Source organism: Ranitomeya imitator, chromosome 10, assembly GCF_032444005.1.
Source record: "Ranitomeya imitator isolate aRanImi1 chromosome 10, aRanImi1.pri, whole genome shotgun sequence".
In the NCBI taxonomy this organism is placed as follows: Eukaryota; Metazoa; Chordata; class Amphibia; order Anura; family Dendrobatidae; genus Ranitomeya; species Ranitomeya imitator.
The window spans coordinates 4,069,735-4,095,210 of NC_091291.1; the positions used below are offsets into that span (position 1 = coordinate 4,069,735).

The following is a 25,476-nucleotide window of genomic DNA, read 5'->3' on the forward strand; positions in this document are numbered from 1 at the left end:
GCTCATAAAAGGTTTCTCCCAGCCCAACCATGGTTGCCAAATAAAAGATAGGATAGAAAAACGAAGAGAAAGGGAGGGGATAATTACCAGTACACAATTGTCTCACAACTAAAAAGCACTGAGTTCGTTCTCCAAACTTATTTGCGCAGAGTCCTCGCAAGAACTTTCTGCAAGTTTTTAGTGAGAGGAATGATTACTCAAACCAAATCACTAATGCTCTAAGATATCCCACCGCCTTGCCACCAATTGTCACGATTCCCCTGACCGCTGTCACCACTGGGTCAGGATTCACACCGTGACCGTCACCCCTACGTCACGGATCAGGGTGACTTTAGGCCAACAGACGGCTATCACATGTGCAGGGGGCTTATCTTAGTTATCCCTCCACTGCTAACAATGTGATGAAAAACCACACACAAGGCTATTGACCTCTTAGTTTACAGCAGGGGCTTATTCTAGGTATCCCACTGCTTTTCTATATACCACGAACTGCAGGGATTTATGTATATCCTGCTTACAGTTCCACTTAACACTTGCAGCTCTCTGGCGCCCCCTTACTCTCAGGTCAGATTAGGTACTGCACCCTGGGTAATTAGTCGCCAGAAAGGCTGCCTGCTATGTACTGGCTATTGGGCACGCTGCAGCGACGCGATAACTACTCCCACTCAGGCAGGAACAATAATTATTAAAGCCGCAGCCGCTACCACATAACCCAAAAGTCTGCACACTATCGGTATCACTGCCACCAGCTTCGATTAAACGGGTCCGAAGCTAACCCAACACAACAGTAACAGTAGCGTATTTCACTTCAGAAGACTGGGTAAGTGTAGAGCATGGAGAACTGAACTAACATATAATAGTATGTCCCCTTAAAAATAATTAGGCCGTGCTTTATCAAAAATAGTTTATAAAGATGTTACAAATGAGACAATTGCAAATATGTACATGGGTAATTATAACATAAAGGGAATAAATGAGAAAAGATAACACTCACATATTAAAAGCATTGCAGGCATCCAGGCTAGTGCAGTTTCCATACATCCCAGTCCATGGGATGTACTCGGCTCTTCCAGGACAATAGGACAAAGCCGTCCAGAAGGAGAAATCAGCAAAAAGTGACTCCTCAGAGCCTGCCAGACACTTAAAACATTAAGGCTGTGACATCACAGAAAGGCTGGCTTATCCAGACCCTCCTCTCTCTACATTCTGCCTAAACTTTAAACTATTCTCTCTGATTTCTATAACTTCACTACAAAACATGTCAGCGTCCTAAAAAGCTCATCATTCATCTCAGATTAACGTGAGCATTCTAATGAGATCAAATATGTCCTATCTGGGATACATATTTACAGAGAAAACCCTACTTCTTTACCAGATGGAGTTAGAAACCCGAGATTCATGGGATGTGTAAATACACCGAGTGAGGCTACGAATATATATTTTCGTATTTCTGGCTTAAATCGTTGGCCTAATATCTAACAAAAACTAAACAAAGAATCTTTCATGAATTTTGGAGCCACTTTACCAGTTCTGACTGGTGAAGGTGGGAGGGGTGAGGGACTTTCCTCTGAGCCTGGAATTTACGACCCCAGAGCAATAAAACCCCCTTCTAGCATACAGTCTGTAAAGAGAGAAACAAGTAGAGTCAGCTAGTGAAGGGGGGGGTTTAGCCCACCTCATGAGCTGAAGAGCAACTAAACTTATATGATATTTCATACCATATCGTGACAGGGGAATGTACTGTGGGGACATCATACTGTGTGGGGGGAATGTACTGTGGGGACATCATACTGTGTGTGGGGAATGTACTGTGGGGACATCATACTGTGTGGGGGGAATGTACTGTGGGGACATCATACTGTGTGTGAGGAATGTACTGTGGGGACATCATACTGTGTGTGGGGAATATACTGTGGGGACATCGTACTGTGTGTGAGGAATGTATTGTAGGGACATCATACTGTGTGTGAGGAATGTATTGTAGGGACATCATACTGTGTGTGAGGAATGTACTGTGGGGACATCATACTGTGTGGGGGGGGAATGTACTGTGGGGGCATCATACTGTGTGTGTGGGGGAATGTACTGTGGGGACATCATACTGTGTGGGGGGAATGTACTGTGGGGACATCATACTGTGTGTGAGGAATGTACTGTGGGGACATCATACTGTGTGTGAGGAATGTACTGTGGGGACATCATACTGTGTGTGGGGGGGGGGAATGTACTGTGGGGGCATCATACTGTGTGTGTGGGGGAATGTATTGTGGGGATATCATACTGTGTGTGAGGAATGTACTGTGGGAACATCATACTGTGTGTGGGGGAATGTACTGTGGGGACATCATACTATGTGTGAGGAATGTACTGTGGGGACATCATATTGTGTATGGGGGAATGTACTGTAGGGACATCATACTGTGTGTGGGGGGAATGTACTGTGGGGACATCATACTGTGTGTGAGGAATGTATCATGGGGACATCATACTGTGTGTGAGGAATGTACTGTGGGGACATCATACTGTGTGTGGGGGAATGTACTGTAGAAACATCATACTATGTGTGAGGATGTACTGTAGGGACATCATACTGTGTGTGGGGGAATGTACTGTAGGGACATCATACTGTGTGGGGAATGTACTGTGGGGACATCATACTGTGTGGGGGGAATGTACTGTGGGGACATCATACTGTGTGTGAGGAATGTATCATGGGGACATCATACTGTGTGTGAGGAATGTACTGTGGGGACATCATACTGTGTGTGGGGGAATGTACTGTAGAAACATCATACTATGTGTGAGGATGTACTGTAGGGACATCATACTGTGTGTGGGGGAATGTACTGTAGGGACATCATACTGTGTGGGGGGAATGTACTGTGGGGACATCATACTGTGTGTGAGGAATGTACTGTGGGGACATCATACTGTGTGTGGGGGAATGTACTGTGGGGGCATCATACTGTGTGTGTGGGGGAATGTATTGTGGGGACATCATACTGTGTGTGAGGAATGTACTGTGGGGACATCATACTGTGTGTGGGGGAATGTACTGTAGGGACACCATACTGTGTGTGAGGAATGTACTGTGGGGACATCATACTGTGTGTAAGGAATGTACTGTGGGGACACCATACTGTGTGTGAGGAATGTACTGTGGGGACATCATACTGTGTGTGAGGAATGTACTGTGGGGACATCATACTGTGTGTGGGGGAATGTACTGTAGGGACACCATACTGTGTGTGGGGGAATGTACTGTGGGGACATCATACTGTGTGTAAGGAATGTACTGTGGGGACATCATACTGTGTGTGGGGGAATGTACTGTGGGGACATCATACTGTGTGTGGGAATGTACTGTGGGGACATCATACTGTGTGTGGGGGGAATGTACTGTGGGGACATCATACTGTGTGTGGAGGAATGTACTGTGGGGACATCATACTGTGTGTGAGGAATGTACCGTGGGGACTTCATACTGTGTGTGGGGGACTGTACTGTGAGGACATCATACTGTGTGTGAGGAATGTACCGTGGGGACTTCATACTGTGTGTGGGGGAATGTACTGTGGGGACATCATACTATGTGTGAGAATGTACTGTGGGGACATCATACTGTGTGTGAGAAATGTACTGTGGGGACACCATACTGTGTGTGAGGAATGTACTGTGGGGACATCATACTGTGTGTAAGGAATGTACTGTGGGGACACCATACTGTGTGTGGAGGAATGTACTGTGGGGACATCATACTGTGTGTGAGGAATGTACTGTGGGGACATCATACTGTGTGTGGGGGAATGTACTGTAGGGACATTATACTGTGTGTGGGGGAATGTACTGTGGGGACATCATACTGTGTGTAAGGAATGTACTGTGGGGACATCATACTGTGTGTGGGGGAATGTACTGTGGGGACACCATACTGTGTGTGGAGGAATGTACTGTGGGGACATCATACTGTGTGTGAGGAATGTACCGTGGGGACTTCATACTGTGTGTGGGGGAATGTACTGTGAGGACATCATACTGTGTGTGGGGGGAATGTACTGTGGGGACATTATACTGTGTGTGAGAAATGTACTGTGGGGACATCATACTGTGTGTGAGGAATGTATCATGGGGACATCATACTGTGTGTGAGGAATGTATCATGGGGACATCATACTGTGTGTGAGGAATGTACTGTGGGGACATCATACTGTGTGTGGGGGAATGTACTGTAGAAACATCATACTATGTGTGAGGATGTACTGTAGGGACATCATACTGTGTGTGGGGGAATGTACTGTGGGGACATCATACTGTGTGTGGGGGGAATGTACTGTAGGGACATCATACTGTGTATGAGGAATGTACTGTGGAGACATCATACTGTGTGGGGGAATGTACTGTGAGGACATCATACTGTGTGGGGGAATGTACTGTAGGGACATCATACTGTGTGGGGGGAATGCACTGTGGAGACATCATACTGTGTGTGGGGGGAATGTACTGTGGGGACACCATACTGTGTATGAGGAAAGCACTGTGGGAACATCATACTGTGTGTGAGGAATGTACTGTGGAGACATCATACTATGTGTGAGAATGTACTGTGGAGACATCATACTGTGTGGGGGGAATGTACTGTGGGGAAATCATACTGTGTGTGAGGAATGTACTGTGGAGACATCATACTGTGTGGGGGAATGTACTGTGGGGGCATCATACTGTGTGTGGGGAATTTACTGTAGGGACACCATACTGTGTGTGGGGAATGTACTGTGGAGACATCATACTGTGTGGGAGGAATGTACTGTGGAGACATCATACTGTGTGGGGGGAATGTACTGTGGGGGCATCATACTGTGTGGGGGGAATGTACTGTGGGGGCATCATACTGTGTGGGGGGAATGTACTGTGGAGACATCATACTGTGTGGGGGAATGTACTGTGGAGACATCATCCTGTGTGTGGGGGAATGTACTGTGGGGACATCATACTGTGTGGGGGGAATGTACTGTGAGGAAATCATACTGTGTGTGAGGAATGTACTGTGGGGGCATCATACTGTGTGGGAGAATGTACTGTGGGGACATCATACTGTGTGGGGGAATGTACTGTGGGGACATCATACTGTGTGTGGAGGAATGTACTGTAGGGACATCATACTGTGTGTGTGGGGGGAATGTACTGCGGGGACATCATACTGTGTGTGGGGGAATGTACTGTGGGCGCATCATACTGTGTGTGTGGGGGAATGTACTGTGGAGACATCATACTGTGTGTGGGGGGAATGTACTGTGGGGACATCATTCTGTTTGAGGGGGGAATGTACTGTGGGGGCACCATACTGTGTGTAAGGAATGTACTGTGGGGACATCATACTGTGTGTGGGGAATGTACTGTAGGGACATCATACTGTGTGGGGGGAATGTACTGTGGGGACATCATACTGTGTGGGGGAATGTACTGTGGGGGCATCATACTGTGTGTGGGGGGAATGTACTGTGAGGACATCATACTGTTTGAGGGGGGAATGTACTGTGAGGACATCATACTGTGTGTGTGGGGAATGTACTGTGGGGACATCATACTGTGTGGGGGGAATGTACTGTGGGGACATCATACTGTGTGGGGGGAATGTACTGTGGAGACATACTGTGCGGGGGGAATGTACTGTGAGGACATCATACTGTGTGGGGGGAATGTACTGTGGAGACATCATACTGTGCGGGGGGAATGTACTGTGGGGGCACCATACTGTGTGGGGGGAATGTACTGTGGAGACATCATACTGTGCGGGGGGAATGTACTGTGGGGGCATCATACTGTGTGGGGACCATGAAAGGAACATTATTGAGCTTCGTAAAATAACAAGTGCAGCAAATAGTTTTATAGTATTTGTGCCTCTTTCCTGACTTTCCAGGTTAGGAGATGTGACTTCTTAGGAAGTGTAAGCAGAGCTGATGTGTTCAGTGTGGACAAGTCTCCAGCTGTAAGTGCCATACTACAACCCTATCATCCATTACTTGTATACTACTCTCCCATCATCCTTCATTTTTATATTACCCTCCCATCATATAATACATGATCATACTATAGAAATATATATGTATACACTCCTCACCCCATCGGGTCAGCTTCTCAGCCAGGGAGGTATAGACCTGGCTCATTAGAAGGATGAGGACTAAATTCACCATCGAGCTGCTGATATTCGCGATGTTCCCAGCCTGAAATACAAAAATCACAAGACGTGAGACTCCCCCTCATCAATGGGGCGACGTACAATGCCACTTGTATTAATGGGGCGATATCTCATGTTACTTATATTAATGGGATGGTACACACCATCCAGGTATCATCTACAGGAGAGATTTGGTTGGCATTGTGCCCCGACCGTCCGTGTGTCCTACCTGTGTCATGAGGATGCTGTTTCCTGTGTGATACATCATCATGCTGATGATCCCTCGATACATGATGACCGACACCAAAAAGATCATGACCACACACAGCTGCGAAGACAAGAGCATTGTCCAGTGACTCCCCAGTGTATCCCAGTCCACCTCATTATGGTCCTGACCACAAGAGGACTAGGAGAGCGATCGCCCCCTCATAACAATGACTGAGGACCTACAGTATGTTAGTGCTGATGATGTTGGATCACCTATAACTTACAGTCAGAAAGGCTTTATGCCATATAGTCTCACCATGATCACAATAACCATGGAACCAGTAAGGATCCTGGAGAGCCGGTCCCTCTCTGGAAAATATGGTTCTTTGACTCCAGTAACCGGATTCTGCTCCATTTGCGGAGCCATCGCAGCAAACTCTGGTCGAGGTCGTTCCTTGTGAAAGAGAGAAGAGAGGACGTCATGAGCTCCAAGAAAAGACTGAGACAAGGAGGTCCTGACCCATGGGAATCATGCCAGCTGGCAGTTGTGTAAGCCTGCAATGATCATTAACCGATGCCCACCCACTAGAGGACCATCCGTTATCACCTCATCCTCCTGGAAGTCCATACAGTCCCAGTGATGAGCCAGTGTGGCGTTCTTTCTTTTCCAGTACTCCAAGAAGGTTACTGCCCAGAAGGACATGAAGATGCTGAAGAAGACAGTCCCAGGGTGGTCAAACAGATACCCGACCTGAATAGGGCACAGATAGGTAATTCTGAAACTAAGAGTCCTAGTAATTGTTAGGAGTGATGGGCGACTTCGTACCTTAGCCATGGGGCAGATTTCGGAGATGTACCAGTTCTTACAGGTGTCACATAATGGACACATCAGATACTTCTTCTCACTCTGACATATTTCCTGCCTGTGGAACACAACACACAGCTTTCTATGACTCTACCCTTGGTGTGACCCACAGGGCCCGAGACTGTCCATGCCCTCACACTCACGCTGCAGTGTTACTACCCATGGTCAGGATGCCAGAGATGAAGACGCCTGTCCCAATCACAGCAGCTGGAAGCAACCAGGCCGTGTAGAACCCTGTAAAGTGAGAAGAACACTGAGACATCACACTCAAAATCCCCATCATCACTGCAGGTACACGTGATGACTCAGCCCTAAGCTGGATGTAGGATACGAATATGGGGTGAATGATCTCCACCTCTGGATCTACCGGAATTATGGATAAACCTGAGGAACAGAGAGGAGATCACCCCCAAATGATGTGTCTGGATCCAGTGTCGATGCATGTGGCACCCTCCGGTGAGCACTATTAGGATTGTGGACACTCTCTTAAAGAAATGTGAACTCTAGAATTGAGTGAATACATGAGATGTACCCAGCCAAGCGAAGTATATAGCCACCTTCTCCCCAAAATACTCCCGAATGTGGTCCAAGGGCTGATACTTGTACCACTGGGACCAACGGGACCAGTACTGGTAGAGGATCTGTCGTGGGTTCAGGCTTTCTGGGGCCACCTCGTACTCCGGTAGCTCATAAGGGCCCTGTGAGAAGAAAACAATGGATGGTATCATAAGGTCTAGTGGTCGTATGTGCTGAGATACAAGTTCGGCCGGTCCTGGTGTTAAGAGCATCTAGAAGGATACAGTTTTGCTCAAAAGTTTACATACCCAGGGAGATTTTTTGCTTTCTTGGCCTTTTTTCAGAGAATATGAATTAGAACACCAAAACTTTTCCCGTAGATCTGTTGACAATTCTTTTGCTTTCCCCATGACTCACAATCCAGAAACATCAGTGGCTGGCTGAAAGATGCAAGAGTCTGTCTGGATCCCAGAAACTCACTCAGCTTTTATACACACACACTGATTATAAGCAAACAGGTCACAGGTGAGGATGTTACCTTTAGTAACCATTCACACCCATTTGTGTCAACTTCTGTGCGTGTTATCAGGCCAAAATCACCAGGGGATGTGAACTTTTGATCAGGGTCATCTGGATGTTTTGGGTTGTCATTATGATTTATAAAGAGAAAACACAGAAGTCTGACAAGAAGGGTATGTTTCCACATTCAGGATTGCATCAGGATTTGGTCAGGATTTTACGTAGGTAAAATCCTGACCAAATCTGCACCTGAGGTGACTGGCAGGTCACCTGCGCCGTCCTTGCATTGTAAGGACATGCTGCGTTCTTAAAAGATGCGCCGCATGTGTACGTTTTCGCGGGTCTGCCGCATGCGTCTTTTAATCCATAGTGGAGACGGGATTTCATGAAATCCCTCCGTTATGCTGTAACATCTGGATGCTGCGGCTCTGCGCAGCGTCAAACACGCAGCGTTTCCTGAACGTGGAAACATACCCTAAATGGCTTCACCCAACCACTAACCGTGGTGGAGAAAAAGGTTTGGTGCCATCATTCATATTCTCTGAAAAAAGGCCAAGAAAGCAAAAATTCTGCCGGGGTGTGTAAACTTCTTAGCACAACTGTATCTAAGTTTGGCTGCCTCCACTGCAGCTAAATGTGAAATTAGTCTTTACTGAAGAAACACCCCACTGCTCTCGTTTTATGTCTGCAGCTCCAATGCAGAGTTATGTTTCTCCATGATTACAGACTACGAGCCAAGTGTCATCCTATCGTCCTGCCCATCCACCATACATTGCTCCTGGCTCGTCACCTTTCTGGCCATTTCTTGGTTGCTATCCTCTGACAATGTGTCGGCGCTGCTCACCTCATGAAGGGGAAATGCTGCGGTGTAAATCCCTTCCTTCACCATCCGCTCGACACCGACCTCCGCGTGTTTGCGTTTTCCATAAAGAGTGCGAGAAAGGATCTCATAAAGCTGCGACCGAACAAAGGGGAAGACATGGGAAAGTCACCGGAGGATCCGACACCATCCGGACAACGTCTGCACGGAGGAGAATCCACTCACAATCCGACTTCTCTGAGTGTTAGTGAAGTACGAGGCCGGACACTCGCTGCCCAGGAACCTGGCAACCCAAAACCGAAGACACTCAGAGGCTGCAGATGGGAGAATGTATGTACACAGTGACTGCACCAGCAGAATAGTGAGTGCAGCTCTGGAGTATAATACAGGAGGTAACTCAGGATCAGTAATGTAATGTACACAGTGACTGCACCAGCAGAATAGTGAGCGCAGCTCTGGGGTATAATACAGGAGGTAACTCAGGATCAGTAATGTAATGTACACAGTGACTGCACCAGCAGAATAGTGAGTGCAGCTCTGGAGTATAATACAGGAGGTAACTCAGGATCAGTAATGTAATGTATGTACACAGTGACTGCACCAGCAGAATAGTGAGCGCAGCTCTGGAGTATAATACAGGATGTAACTCAGGATCAGTAATGTAATGTACACAGTGACTGCACCAGCAGAATAGTGAGTGCAACTCTGGGGTATAATACAGGATGTAACTCAGGATCAGTAATGTAATGTATGTACACAGTGACTGCACCAGCAGAATAGTGAGTGCAGCTCTGGGGTATAATACAGGAGGTAACTCAGGATCAGTAATGTATGTACACAGTGACTGCACCAGCAGAATAGTGAGTGCAGCTCTGGGGTATAATACAGGATGTAACTCAGGATCAGTAATGTAATGTATGTACACAGTGACTGCACCAGCAGAATAGTGAGTGCAGCTCTGGGGTATAATACAGGAGGTAACTCAGGATCAGTAGTGTAATGTATGTACACAGTGACTGCACCAGCAGAATAGTGAGTGCAGCTCTGGAGTATAATACAGGATGTAACTCAGGATCAGTAATGTAATGTATGTACACAGTGACTGCACCAGCAGAATAGTGAGCGCAGCTCTGGGGTATAATACAGGAGGTAACTCAGGATCAGTAATGTATGTACACAGTGACTGCACCAGCAGAATAGTGAGTGCAGCTCTGGGGTATAATACAGGAGGTAACTCAGGATCAGTAATGTGATGTATGTACACAGTGACTGCACCAGCAGAATAGTGAGCGCAGCTCTGGGGTATAATACAGGGTGTAACTCAGGATCAGTAATGTAATGTATGTTCACAGTGACTGCACCAGCAGAATAGTGAGTGCAGCTCTGGAGTATAATACAGGAGGTAACTCAGGATCAGTAGTGTAATGTATGTACACAGTGACTGCACCAGCAGAATAGTGAGTGCAGCTCTGGAGTATAATACAGGATGTAACTCAGGATCAGTAATGTAATGTATGTACACAGTGACTGCACCAGCAGAATAGTGAGCGCAGCTCTGGGGTATAATACAGGGTGTAACTCAGGATCCATAATGTATGTACACAGTGACTGCACCAGCAGAATAGTGAGTGCAGCTCTGGGGTATAATACAGGATGTAACTCAGGATCAGTAATGTAATGTATGTACACAGTGACTGCACCAGCAGAATAGTGAGTGCAGCTCTGGAGTATAATACAGGAGGTAACTCAGGATCAGTAATGTAATGTATGTACACAGTGACTGCACCAGCAGAATAGTGAGTGCAGCTCTGGGTATAATACAGGATGTAACTCAGGATCAGTAATGTAATAAATGTACACAGTGACTGCACCAGCAGAATAGTGAGTGCAGCTCTGGAGTATAATACAGGATGTAACTCAGGATCAGTAATGTAATGTATGTACACAGTGACTGCACCAGCAGAATAGTGAGTGCAGCTCTGGAGTATAATACAGGAGGTTACTCAGGATCAGTAATGTAATGTATGTACACAGTGACTGCACCAGCAGAATAGTGAGTGCAGCTCTGGGTATAATACAGGATGTAACTCAGGATCAGTAATGTAAAGTATGTACACAGTGACTGCACCAGCAGAATAGTGAGCGCAGCTCTGGAGTATAATACAGGAGGTAACTCAGGATCAGTAATGTAATGTATGTACACAGTGACTGCACCAGCAGAATAGTGAGTGCAGCTCTGGAGTATAATACAGGAGGTAACTCAGGATCAGTAATGTAATGTATGTACACAGTGACTGCACCAGCAGAATAGTGAGTGCAGCTCTGGGTATAATACAGGATGTAACTCAGGATCAGTAATGTAATAAATGTACACAGTGACTGCACCAGCAGAATAGTGAGTGCAGCTCTGGAGTATAATACAGGATGTAACTCAGGATCAGTAATGTAAAGTATGTACACAGTGACTGCACCAGCAGAATAGTGAGCGCAGCTCTGGAGTATAATACAGGAGGTAACTCAGGATCAGTAATGTAATGTATGTACACAGTGACTGCACCAGCAGAATAGTGAGTGCAGCTCTGGGTATAATACAGGATGTAACTCAGGGTCAGTAATGTAATGTATGTACACAGTGACTGCACCAGCAGAATAGTGAGCGCAGCTCTGGGCTATAATACAGGATGTAACTCAGGATCAGTAATGTAATGTATGTACACAGTGACTGCACCAGCAGAATAGTGAGCGCAGCTCTGGAGTATAATACAGGATGTAACTCAGGATCAGTTATGTAATGTATGTACACAGTGACTGCACCAGCAGAATAGTGAGTGCAGCTCTGGAGTATAATCTAGGATGTAACTCAGGATCAGTAATGTAATGTATGTACACAGTGACTGCACCAGCAGAATAGTGAGTGCAGCTCTGGAGTATAATACAGGAGGTAACTCAGGATCAGTAATGTAATGTATGTACACAGTGACTGCACCAGCAGAATAGTGAGTGCAGCTCTGGGGTATAATACAGGAGGTAACTCAGGATCAGTAATGTAATGTATGTACACAGTGACTGCACCAGCAGAATAGTGAGTGCAGCTCTGGAGTATAATACAGGATGTAACTCAGGATCAGTAATGTAATGTATGTACACAGTGACTGCACCAGCAGAATAGTGAGTGCAGCTCTGGAGTATAATACAGGATGTAACTCAGGATCAGTAATGTAATGTATGTACACAGTGACTGCACCAGCAGAATAGTGAGTGCAGCTCTGGAGTATAATACAGGATGTAACTCAGGATCAGTAATGTAATGTATGTACACAGTGACTGCACCAGCAGAATAGTGAGTGCAGCTCTGGGGTATAATACAGGATATAACTCAGGATCAGTAATGTAATGTATGTACACAGTGACTGCACCAGCAGAATAGTGAGTGCAGCTCTGGAGTATAATACAGGATGTAACTCAGGATCAGTAATGTAATGTATGTACACAGTGACTGCACCAGCAGAATAGTGAGTGCAGCTCTGGGGTATAATACAGGATATAACTCAGGATCAGTAATGTAATGTATGTACACAGAGACTGCACCAGCAGAATAGTGAGTGCAGCTCTGGAGTATAATACAGGATGTAACTCAGGATCAGTAATGTATGTACACAGTGACTGCACCAGCAGAATAGTGAGTGCAGCTCTGAGGTATAATACAGGAGGTAACTCAGGATCAGTAATGTAATGTATGTACACAGTGACTGCACCAGCAGAATAGTGAGTGCAGCTCTGGAGTATAATACAGGATGTAACTCAGGATCAGTAATGTAATGTATGTACACAGTGACTGCACCAGCAGAATAGTGAGTGCAGCTCTGGAGTATAATACAGGATGTAACTCAGGATCAGTAATGTAATGTATGTACACAGTGACTGCACCAGCAGAATAGTGAGTGCAGCTCTGGAGTATAATACAGGATGTAACACAGGATCAGTAATGTAATGTATGTACACAGTGACTGCACCAGCAGAATAGTGAGTGCAGCTCTGGGGTATAATACAGGATATAACTCAGGATCAGTAATGTAATGTATGTACACAGTGACTGCACCAGCAGAATAGTGAGTGCAGCTCTGGAGTATAATACAGGATGTAACTCAGGATCAGTAATGTAATGTATGTACACAGTGACTGCACCAGCAGAATAGTGAGTGCAGCTCTGGGGTATAATACAGGATATAACTCAGGATCAGTAATGTAATGTATGTACACAGTGACTGCACCAGCAGAATAGTGAGCGCAGCTCTGGAGTATAATACAGGATATAACTCAGGAACAGTAATGTAATGTATGTACACAGTGACTGCACCAGCAGAATAGTGAGCGCAGCTCTGGAGTATAATACAGGATATAACTCAGGAACAGTAATGTAATGTATGTACACAGTGACTGCACCAGCAGAATAGTGAGCGCAGCTCTGGGGTATAATACAGGATGTAACTCAGGATCAGTAATGTAATGTATGTACACAGTGACTGCACCAGCAGAATAGTGAGTGCAGCTCTGGAGTATAATACAGGATGTAACTCAGGATCAGTAATGTAATGTATGTACACAGTGACTGCACCAGCAGAATAGTGAGTGCAGCTCTGGGGTATAATACAGGAGGTAACTCAGGATCAGTAATGTAATGTATGTACACAGTGACTGCACCAGCAGAATAGTGAGTGCAGCTCTGGGGTATAATACAGGAGGTAACTCAGGATCAGTAATGTAATGTATGTACACAGTGACTGCACCAGCAGAATAGTGAGTGCAGCTCTGGGGTATAATACAGGAGGTAACTCAGGATCAGTAATGTATGTACACAGTGACTGCACCAGCAGAATAGTGAGTGCAGCTCTGGAGTATAATACAGGAGGTAACTCAGGATCAGTAATGTAATGTATGTACACAGTGACTGCACCAGCAGAATAGTGAGCGCAGCTCTGGAGTATAATACAGGAGGTAACTCAGGATCAGTAATGTAATGTATGTACACAGTGACTGCACCAGCAGAATAGTGAGTGCAGCTCTGGAGTATAATACAGGATGTAACTCAGGATCAGTAATGTAATGTATGTACACAGTGACTGCACCAGCAGAATAGTGAGTGCAGCTCTGGGGTATAATACAGGATATAACTCAGGATCAGTAATGTAATGTATGTACACAGAGACTGCACCAGCAGAATAGTGAGTGCAGCTCTGGAGTATAATACAGGATGTAACTCAGGATCAGTAATGTATGTACACAGTGACTGCACCAGCAGAATAGTGAGTGCAGCTCTGAGGTATAATACAGGAGGTAACTCAGGATCAGTAATGTAATGTATGTACACAGTGACTGCACCAGCAGAATAGTGAGTGCAGCTCTGGAGTATAATACAGGATGTAACTCAGGATCAGTAATGTAATGTATGTACACAGTGACTGCACCAGCAGAATAGTGAGTGCAGCTCTGGAGTATAATACAGGATGTAACTCAGGATCAGTAATGTAATGTATGTACACAGTGACTGCACCAGCAGAATAGTGAGTGCAGCTCTGGAGTATAATACAGGATGTAACACAGGATCAGTAATGTAATGTATGTACACAGTGACTGCACCAGCAGAATAGTGAGTGCAGCTCTGGGGTATAATACAGGATATAACTCAGGATCAGTAATGTAATGTATGTACACAGTGACTGCACCAGCAGAATAGTGAGTGCAGCTCTGGAGTATAATACAGGATGTAACTCAGGATCAGTAATGTAATGTATGTACACAGTGACTGCACCAGCAGAATAGTGAGTGCAGCTCTGGGGTATAATACAGGATATAACTCAGGATCAGTAATGTAATGTATGTACACAGTGACTGCACCAGCAGAATAGTGAGCGCAGCTCTGGAGTATAATACAGGATATAACTCAGGAACAGTAATGTAATGTATGTACACAGTGACTGCACCAGCAGAATAGTGAGCGCAGCTCTGGAGTATAATACAGGATATAACTCAGGAACAGTAATGTAATGTATGTACACAGTGACTGCACCAGCAGAATAGTGAGCGCAGCTCTGGGGTATAATACAGGATGTAACTCAGGATCAGTAATGTAATGTATGTACACAGTGACTGCACCAGCAGAATAGTGAGTGCAGCTCTGGAGTATAATACAGGATGTAACTCAGGATCAGTAATGTAATGTATGTACACAGTGACTGCACCAGCAGAATAGTGAGTGCAGCTCTGGGGTATAATACAGGAGGTAACTCAGGATCAGTAATGTAATGTATGTACACAGTGACTGCACCAGCAGAATAGTGAGTGCAGCTCTGGGGTATAATACAGGAGGTAACTCAGGATCAGTAATGTAATGTATGTACACAGTGACTGCACCAGCAGAATAGTGAGTGCAGCTCTGGGGTATAATACAGGAGGTAACTCAGGATCAGTAATGTATGTACACAGTGACTGCACCAGCAGAATAGTGAGTGCAGCTCTGGAGTATAATACAGGAGGTAACTCAGGATCAGTAATGTAATGTATGTACACAGTGACTGCACCAGCAGAATAGTGAGCGCAGCTCTGGAGTATAATACAGGAGGTAACTCAGGATCAGTAATGTAATGTATGTACACAGTGACTGCACCAGCAGAATAGTGAGTGCAGCTCTGGGTATAATACAGGATGTAACTCAGGGTCAGTAATGTAATGTATGTGCACAGTGACTGCACCAGCAGAATAGGGAGTGCAGCTCTGAGGTATAATACAGGAGGTAACTCAGGATCAGTAATGTAATGTATGTACACAGTGACTGCACCAGCAGAATAGTGAGTGCAGCTCTGAGGTATAATACAGGAGGTAACTCAGGATCAGTAATGTAATGTATGTACACAGTGACTGCACCAGCAGAATAGTGAGTGCAGCTCTGGGGTATAATACAGGATGTAACTCAGGATCAGTAATGTAATGTATGTGCACAGTGACTGCACCAGCAGAATAGGGAGTGCAGCTCTGAGGTATAATACAGGAGGTAACTCAGGATCAGTAATGTAATGTATGTACACAGTGACTGCACCAGCAGAATAGTGAGTGCAGCTCTGAGGTATAATACAGGAGGTAACTCAGGATCAGTAATGTAATGTATGTACACAGTGACTGCACCAGCAGAATAGTGAGTGCAGCTCTGGGGTATAATACAGGATGTAACTCAGGATCAGTAATGTAATGTATGTACACAGTGACTGCACCAGCAGAATAGTGAGTGCAGCTCTGGGAGTATAATACAGGAGGTAACTCCGGATCTGTAATGTAATGTATGTACACAGTGACTGCACCAGCAGAATAGTGAGTGCAGCTCTGGGTATAATACAGGATGTAACTCAGGGTCAGTAATGTAATGTATGTGCACAGTGACTGCACCAGCAGAATAGGGAGTGCAGCTCTGAGGTATAATACAGGAGGTAACTCAGGATCAGTAATGTAATGTATGTACACAGTGACTGCACCAGCAGAATAGTGAGTGCAGCTCTGAGGTATAATACAGGATGTAACTCAGGATCAGTAATGTAATGTATGTACACAGTGACTGCACCAGCAGAATAGTGAGTGCAGCTCTGAGGTATAATACAGGAGGTAACTCAGGATCAGTAATGTAATGTATGTACACAGTGACTGCACCAGCAGAATAGTGAGTGCAGCTCTGAGGTATAATACAGGAGGTAACTCAAGATCAGTAATGTAATGTATGTACACAGTGACTGCACCAGCAGAATAGTGAGTGCAGCTCTGGGGTATAATACAGGATGTAACTCAGGATCAGTAATGTAATGTATGTACACAGTGACTGCACCAGCAGAATAGTGAGTGCAGCTCTGGGGTATAATACAGGAGGTAACTCAGGATCAGTAATGTATGTACACAGTGACTGCACCAGCAGAATAGTGAGTGCAGCTCTGGAGTATAATACAGGAGGTAACTCAGGATCAGTAATGTAATGTATGTACACAGTGACTGCACCAGCAGAATAGTGAGTGCAGCTCTGGGGTATAATACAGGAGGTAACTCAGGATCAGTAATGTATGTACACAGTGACTGCACCAGCAGAATAGTGAGTGCAGCTCTGGAGTATAATACAGGAGGTAACTCAGGATCAGTAATGTAATGTATGTACACAGTGACTGCACCAGCAGAATAGTGAGTGCAGCTCTGAGGTATAATACAGGAGGTAACTCAGGATCAGTAATGTAATGTATGTACACAGTGACTGCACCAGCAGAATAGTGAGTGCAGCTCTGGGTATAATACAGGATGTAACTCAGGGTCAGTAATGTAATGTATGTGCACAGTGACTGCACCAGCAGAATAGGGAGTGCAGCTCTGAGGTATAATACAGGAGGTAACTCAGGATCAGTAATGTAATGTATGTACACAGTGACTGCACCAGCAGAATAGTGAGCGCAGCTCTGGAGTATAATACAGGAGGTAACTCAGGATCAGTAATGTAATGTATGTACACAGTTACTGCACCAGCAGAATAGTGAGTGCAGCTCTGGGTATAATACAGGATGTAACTCAGGGTCAGTAATGTAATGTATGTGCACAGTGACTGCACCAGCAGAATAGGGAGTGCAGCTCTGAGGTATAATACAGGAGGTAACTCAGGATCAGTAATGTAATGTATGTACACAGTGACTGCACCAGCAGAATAGTGAGTGCAGCTCTGAGGTATAATACAGGAGGTAACTCAGGATCAGTAATGTAATGTATGTACACAGTGACTGCACCAGCAGAATAGTGAGTGCAGCTCTGGGGTATAATACAGGATGTAACTCAGGATCAGTAATGTAATGTATGTACACAGTGACTGCACCAGCAGAATAGTGAGTGCAGCTCTGGGAGTATAATACTGGAGGTAACTCCGGATCTGTAATGTAATGTATGTACACAGTGACTGCACCAGCAGAATAGTGAGTGCAGCTCTGGGGTATAATACAGGATGTAACTCAGGATCAGTAATGTAATGTATGTACACAGTGACTGCACCAGCAGAATAGTGAGTGCAGCTCTGGGGTATAATACAGGAGGTAACTCAGGATCAGTAATGTAATGTATGTACACAGTGACTGCACCAGCAGAATAGTGAGTGCAGCTCTGGAGTATAATACAGGAGGTAACTCAGGATCAGTAATGTAATGTATGTACACAGTGACTGCACCAGCAGAATAGTGAGTGCAGCTCTGGAGTATAATACAGGAGTTAACTCAGGATCAGTAATGTAATGTATGTACACAGTGACTGCACCAGCAGAATAGTGAGTGCAGCTCTGGAGTATAATACAGGAGGTAACTCAGGATCAGTAATGTAATGTATGTACACAGTGACTGCACCAGCAGAATAGTGAGTGCAGCTCTGGAGTATAATACAGGAGGTAACTCAGGATCAGTAATGTAATGTATGTACACAGTGACTGCACCAGCAGAATAGTGAGTGCAGCTCTGGGTATAATACAGGATGTAACTCAGGGTTAGTAATGTAATGTATGTGCACAGTGACTGCACCAGCAGAATAGGGAGTGCAGCTCTGAGGTATAATACAGGAGGTAACTCAGGATCAGTAATGTAATGTATGTACACAGTGACTGCACCAGCAGAATAGTGAGTGCAGCTCTGAGGTATAATACAGGAGGTAACTCAGGATCAGTAATGTAATGTATGTACACAGTGACTGCACCAGCAGAATAGTGAGTGCAGCTCTGGAGTATAATACAGGAGTTAACTCAGGATCAGTAATGTAATGTATGTACACAGTGACTGCACCAGCAGAATAGTGAGTGCAGCTCTGAGGTATAATACAGGAGGTAACTCAGGATCAGTAATGTAATGTATGTACACAGTGACTGCACCAGAATAGTGAGTGCAGCTCTAGGGTATAATACAGGATGTAACTCAGGGTCAGTAATGTAATGTATGTGCACAGTGACTGCACCAGAATAGTGAGTGCAGCTCTGGGTATAATACAGGATGTAACTCAGGGTCAGTAATGTAATGTATGTACACAGTGACTGCACCAGCAGAATAGTGAGTGCAGCTCTGGAGTATAATACAGGATGTAACTCAGGATCAGTAATGTAATGTATGTACACAGTGACTGCACCAGCAGAATAGTGAGTGCAGCTCTGGAGTATAATACAGGATGTAACTCAGGATCAGTAATGTGTCATCACACATCTGTTGGGTGACCTAGGACCAGGGGCTCCTCTCCTGTCCCTAACACTAGGGGGCACCGTAGCTCACCCTGCTCCACTGAATTCTTCAGATGGCGCATATGCCGGGTCTCCGCCCTTGCTTTATCTCCTGAGTTAACCCTCCGTCTGTTCTCCTCCCCCATCCACGGAAGAGGTTGCGCTACTTTGCACCGTAGTACACCAACCCGACAAACAATGCAACACAGATAAGGGCTAACAGAAAACTCCAGGCATACAAAACATTCACGCACATGTAACAGAGGAATGCACCGGGGTGTGGAGGTAGGGGAGTAAACCAAAATAGAGAAGGATAGGAATTACCACACATACAAACCAAGCAACAGTCACAGATAACTCCTCAAACTCTCCTTCTCATATGTGCTCCTCTCCGTCCATTAGCCATGCAACAAATGCTAGCTCTGACAAGGATTTGTATCAGAGCCCAGATTATAAAGGGAAAAGGAGTGGCTATCCGAGCTCAGCTGTGAGCACAGGGATTTCCAACATGGCCGATTAACCCCTGTTCTGCCAGAAGAAATAAACACATTTAAAATGAAGGAGAAGTGCTTCTTCTCAGTGTTGGGAGTAGGAGCAATCAGACGCTGCTGCCTTCTGGCTCCGCACTGTCGCGGGAGCCTCGTGACATAATGGAAGTGCACGGTTTAGTAAGGATTTCGGGTCAGTGTCGTGATTTGCTCCTCGCCATTCCCGCCCTCTCGGGTCAGTGATACCTGGTTATTCGGTCGGGTCTCACCTCTGCAGCTTGGATTTGCGGAATGTGCAGGTGTAGTAATCCAGTGGCTTGTTGGGGACGTGCTGGTACATGGGGTTGGGCAGGTGCAGCCTCTGGAGGAATCTGTCCGATGTGTTGTTGTCTGGATTTGGCTGGGCCTGATGGAGGACACAATAGCGACAACCTCTGCCCTCAGTCAAACATTGTTAAAAGTAGTTGTCAATTGCCTCCCCCCTTGGGCAGGTGCAGAGGATGCCTCCAACCCTGGATGGCGGGCATAAAGGTTTGTGATTTTACATTTTACCACCCCCCAAAAAAATTACTTGTGGCGCTCACAGCAATCCGGGCCCTATTCCCAGATATTCCAGGGGCCACTGAATAGGAACTGATGCAGCCTGACCTGTAGCGGGGCCCGCATGCACAGCTCCTCAGCGTAGTACACCAGCACATCCCAGGGGGCGCTAAGCTTCAGATAGTGCAGAGATCTTCGCTCGCTCAGAGTCTGCTCCTGTACGGGGATATGATCAGTGTGAGTGGGGCCTCATGTGTCGGCCACAATCAGGGGACCCTCCATGTGTCCCTGGCCTCACCTTCTCACACAGGAGGCCAGCCTTCAGCAGGTTGCGGTGGAAGCGCCTCCGGTGATTCTCGTACGTGGCTTTGCCCCTTGCTCTGCCCCCGTGGCCACGATGCTCAGGTCTTTTTGAGGATTTCTCTGTCTTGTGCTTCTTGGAAGAAAGTTTCTCCTCCCAAACAAGAACAAAGTCTGCAAAAAGGTGACAAAACAGCAGCACAAAATCCCCCAATAATAATAATAACGGTAAACACAGGGCTATGTATACAGTCACCCCTCATCATAGGGACCATGACCCCGGGATGGAGACGGGAATGACCGAAATCACAAGATGGATGCGTCACTAATCTGCAAATGATGAAACATGGAAACACAATTCTCACATTTAGATTATTCAGTCCTGAGTCTGAACCTTGTGCAGAAGTCCCGGCCCCTCCGGCCTCGGCTGCGATCAGAGGTTATTAATGGTCGTCTGAGGAAGGTTCTGCGGCTGAATGTACAAATCACCAGATCCGCTGCCGGCAGCTCCTGTGTAATCACCAACTAGTGACCTTCCTTATGTGCTCAGTGGACACAAGTCCAATTGTCTCCATTGGGCACATTGGGACGTTACTGGTCGGTGATTACACAGGACCTGCTGGCAACTTCTCTGGACTTGTCTCCATCGGGCACATCGGAGAGGTCACTGGTCGGTGATTACACAGGAGCTGCCAGCAGCGTTTCAGGACTTGTCTCCATCGGGCACATCGGAGAGGTCACTGGTCGGTGATTACACAGGAGCTGCCAGCAGCGTTTCAGGACTTGTCTCCATCGGGCACATCGGAGAGGTCACTGGTCGGTGAGTACACAGGAGATGCAGGCAGCGTTTCCGGACTTGTCTCCATCTGTGCTTACCCCCGCTGTACTACAGAACGCCACTGACTGTCTGTCCGCAGTCTCCAACATCATGTCCGCTCTCTGTCTGAAACTCAACCTCTCCAAATCTGAACTTCTTCTGCTCCCACCATCTACTAACCTCCCTAAATCTGACGTTTCCCTCTCCGTGGGTGGCACCATAATAACACCCCGGCAGCAGGTGCGCTGTCTGGGTGTTATGTTTGACTCCGATCTCTCCTTCACCTCCCACATACAATCTCTTGCCCGCTCGTGCCGCTTACACCTAAAGAACATCTCTAGAATCCGACCGTTTCTCACCATGGAAACAACAAAACCCCTCACTGTCGCCCTGATCCACTCCCGCCTGGACTACTGCAACGCTCTATTAATTGGCCTCCCCCTCACTCGACTTTCCCCTCTCCAGTCCATCCTTAATGCAGCAGCCAGGGTCGTCCATCTGGCTAATCGTTACTCGGACGCGTCCGCTCTTCGCCAGTCGTTACCCTGGCTGCCCATTCATTACAGGATACAATTCAAAGTACTTGTTCTCACCCACAAAGCTCTCCACAGTACGGCCCCCCATACATCTCCTCCCTCACTTCTGTCTATCAGCCTAACCGACCACTGCGCTCTGCAAATGACTTTCGATTAACCTCTGCACTAATCCGTACCTCCCACTCCCGACTCCAAGACTTCTCCCGTGCTGCGCCAATCCTCTGGAATGCTCTACCCAAAGATAATAGGACCATCCACAATTTGCATAGTTTTAGGCGCTCGCTCAAAACACATTTGTTCAGAGCAGCCTATCACGTTCACTAATCAAACTCATGTTTATGTGTGTGTAGCCCATTCACTATCTCCATCTATCCCCCACCCCCTGAAGATGGCCGGACCCTCATTGTAAATACATCATTGTAAATACACACCTGTACTTTGCATCTCCCCCACCTCATTGTAGATTGTAAGCTCTCACCAGCAGGGGCGGCTTATTGTGCTTTAATTATTGTATTGTTAATGTTGTTACTTATGTCTGTTGTGTTTGAAACTGTTAAACTGTAAAGTGCTGCGGAATATGTTGGCGCTATATAAATAAAGATTATTATTATTATTATTATTATCGGGCACATCGGGACGTCACTGGTCGGTGAGTACACAGGACCTGCTGGCAACATCCCGATACTTGTCTCAATCGAGCAAATCGGAGAGGTCACTGGTCGGTGATAACACAGGAGCTGCCGGCAGCATCTCAGGACTTGTCTCCATCGAGCACATCGGGGAGGTCACTGGTTGGTGATTACACAGGAGCTGCAGGCAGCATCTCAGTTCTTGTCTCCATCGAGCACATCGGGAAGGCCACTGGTCGGTGATTACACAGGAGCTGAAGGCAGCATCTCAGTTCTTGTCTCCATCGAGCACATCGGAGAGGTCACTGGTCGGTGAATACACAGGAGCTGCCGGCAGCATCTCAGGACTTGTCTCCATCGAGCACATCGGGGAGGTCACTGGTTGGTGATTACACAGGAGTTGCAGGCAGCATCTCAGTTCTTGTCTCCATCGAGCACATCGGGAAGGCCACTGGTCGGTGATTACACAGGAGCTGAAGGCAGCATCTCAGTTCTTGTCTCCATCGAGCACATCGGGGAGGTCACTGGTCGGTGAATACACAGGAGCTGCCGGCAGCATCTCAGTTCTTGTCTCCATCGAGCACATCGGGGAGGTCACTGGTCGGTGATAACACAGGAGTTGCAGGCAGCGTCTCCGGACTTATCTCCATTGAGCCCATCAGAGAGGTCACTGGTCGGTGAATACACAGGAGCTGCCGGCAGCATCTCAGGACTTGTCTCCATCGAGCACATCGGGGAGGTCACTGGTTGGTGATTACACAGGAGCTGCAGGCAGCATCTCAGTTCTTGTCTCCATCGAGCACATCGGGGAGGTCACTGGTTGGTGATTACACAGGAGCTGCAGGCAGCATCTCAGTTCTTGTCTCCATCGAGCACATCGGGAAGGCCACTGGTCGGTGATTACACAGGAGCTGAAGGCAGCATCTCAGTTCTTGTCTCCATCGAGCACATCGGGGAGGTCACTGGTCGGTGATAACACAGGAGTTGCAGGCAGCGTCTCCGGACTTATCTCCATTGAGCCCATCAGGGAGGTCACTGGTCGGTGATTACACAGGAGCTGCTGGCAGCATCTCCGGACTTATCTCCATTGAGCCCATCAGGGAGGTCACTGGTCGGTGATTACACAGGAGCTGCTGGCAGCGTCTCCGGACTTGTCTCCATTGAGCACATCGGGCAGGTCACTGGTCAGTGATTACACAGGAGCTGGTGATTTGTACATTCAGTCGCAGAACCGTCCTCAGACGACCATTAATAAACTCAGTGATGGCAGCTGAGGCCGGAGGGGCCGGGATTTCTGCATGAGACTCAGATTCCAGACGGAATAATCCAGAGGTTGTGAAAATATAGTTTCCATTTACGATTTCATATCATTATTTCATTGCCATGTCTATCCATCTGGTGATTTTCATAAGTGCAGAGTGGTGTGAACAAGTCTTTGCCCGCTTCCTGATTTCCTATTCTTTTGCATGTTTATCACACTTAAATGTTTCCAATCACCAAATAAATGTAAATATTAGATTATTAACACAAGTAATCACAAAATGCAGTTTATTATTAAGAGAAAAAGAAATCCAAACCTACAGGGTCCTGTGTGAAAATGTGACTGCCCCTGTGACAAAGTCAGTGGTACAGTACCGGAGGAGAGATATGTGTCAATACGATTAATGGCTTCAGTGATGTGAAACCCCGAGGATTCTCCTCCAGCACACTGCATGGATTAAGCCAAGTGCCTAAATGAGCTGGTTTTTTTACGTGGACATCTATAGAGTGGGTGGGAGGATGTCCAGCTTATCTCCACCTGCAGAGCCCACGCCGCTGTGTGCTGACAGGACCTGTGTGCTGACAGGACCTGTGTGATGTCACAGTCAGGTGTTCAGTCACATGGGGGAGGAGTCACATGTCTGGGGCTTAAATAGTTGGGCTTAAGAGGCAGTGATTGGTCAACAAAACCGGAGGGAGGAGTCTCCAGTGGTTTGTGCCTTGTGGAGGAAAGACTGAACCTGTATTGCTCCAGATCGGGATGTTACGCGCAGGGCCGGCTCCAGGTTTTCGAGGGCCCCGGGCGAAAGAGTCTCAGTGGGCCCCCCCCTTTAACACATACATTATGACAACATTTATGATGCACAGATACGGCAGATAAATGTATAGTACAATGCCAGATTTCACTTCTTACATGAGTGACAGCTATTGTAAATTCTGCAGTGTATATATACAGGACAGGAAGAGGGGTACTGTGCAGTGTATATATACAGGACAGGAGGAGGGGTACTGTGCAGTGTATATATACAGGACAGGAGGAGTGGTACTGTGCAGTGTATATATACAGGACAGGAGGAGTGGTATTGTGCAGTGTGCATATATACAGGAGGAAAGGTGCTGTGCAGTGTATATATACACAGGAGAGGTGCTGTGCAGTGTATGCATACAGGAGGAAAGGTGCTGGGCAGTGTATATATAGGACAGGAGGAAAGGTGCTGTGCAGTGTACATATACAGGAGAAGTGCTGTGCAGTGTATATATACAGGGGGAGAGGTGCTGTGCAGTGTATATATACAGGAGAAGTGCTGTGCAGTGTCGTGAGCAGGGTGTTGTTGTATCAGAAAATCTCTTCTGTTTTGAGTTTTTCTATGAAACAAAGACTTTTCTACATAAACAACGTTGTTTGGTTTTGCGGCCCCAACAGATCTGTGCTACAAAGTAACAGGCGGCTCGGGCATTAATGAGGGACCTGATGCTGAATCCTTTCCACAAACCCTAATGACCCAATTAGTGCCCCGTCATTAGAACCTCATTAAACGCCTCCCTG

General features: G+C 46.4%; 1 protein-coding gene across 3 annotated transcripts in view; it reads right to left on the bottom strand.

The window, feature by feature from the left end:
- The window catches only part of ANO7 (anoctamin 7), a 69,070-nt gene that overhangs the window by 25,059 nt on the left and 18,535 nt on the right, over positions 1-25,476 (bottom strand). For all 3 annotated transcript variants that reach the window (XM_069742050.1, XM_069742049.1, XM_069742048.1), the window contains exons 4-15: positions 20,687-20,862; positions 20,497-20,604; positions 20,118-20,254; positions 9,328-9,385; positions 9,127-9,237; positions 7,780-7,945; positions 7,391-7,481; positions 7,209-7,305; positions 6,990-7,133; positions 6,699-6,836; positions 6,405-6,503; positions 6,119-6,221 (exon numbers count right to left, since the gene is read on the bottom strand). In XM_069742050.1, the coding sequence (XP_069598151.1) occupies positions 6,119-6,221; positions 6,405-6,503; positions 6,699-6,836; positions 6,990-7,133; positions 7,209-7,305; positions 7,391-7,481; positions 7,780-7,945; positions 9,127-9,237; positions 9,328-9,385; positions 20,118-20,254; positions 20,497-20,604; positions 20,687-20,862 (1,428 nt within the window). The remainder of the gene's footprint in view (positions 1-6,118; positions 6,222-6,404; positions 6,504-6,698; positions 6,837-6,989; positions 7,134-7,208; positions 7,306-7,390; positions 7,482-7,779; positions 7,946-9,126; positions 9,238-9,327; positions 9,386-20,117; positions 20,255-20,496; positions 20,605-20,686; positions 20,863-25,476) is intronic.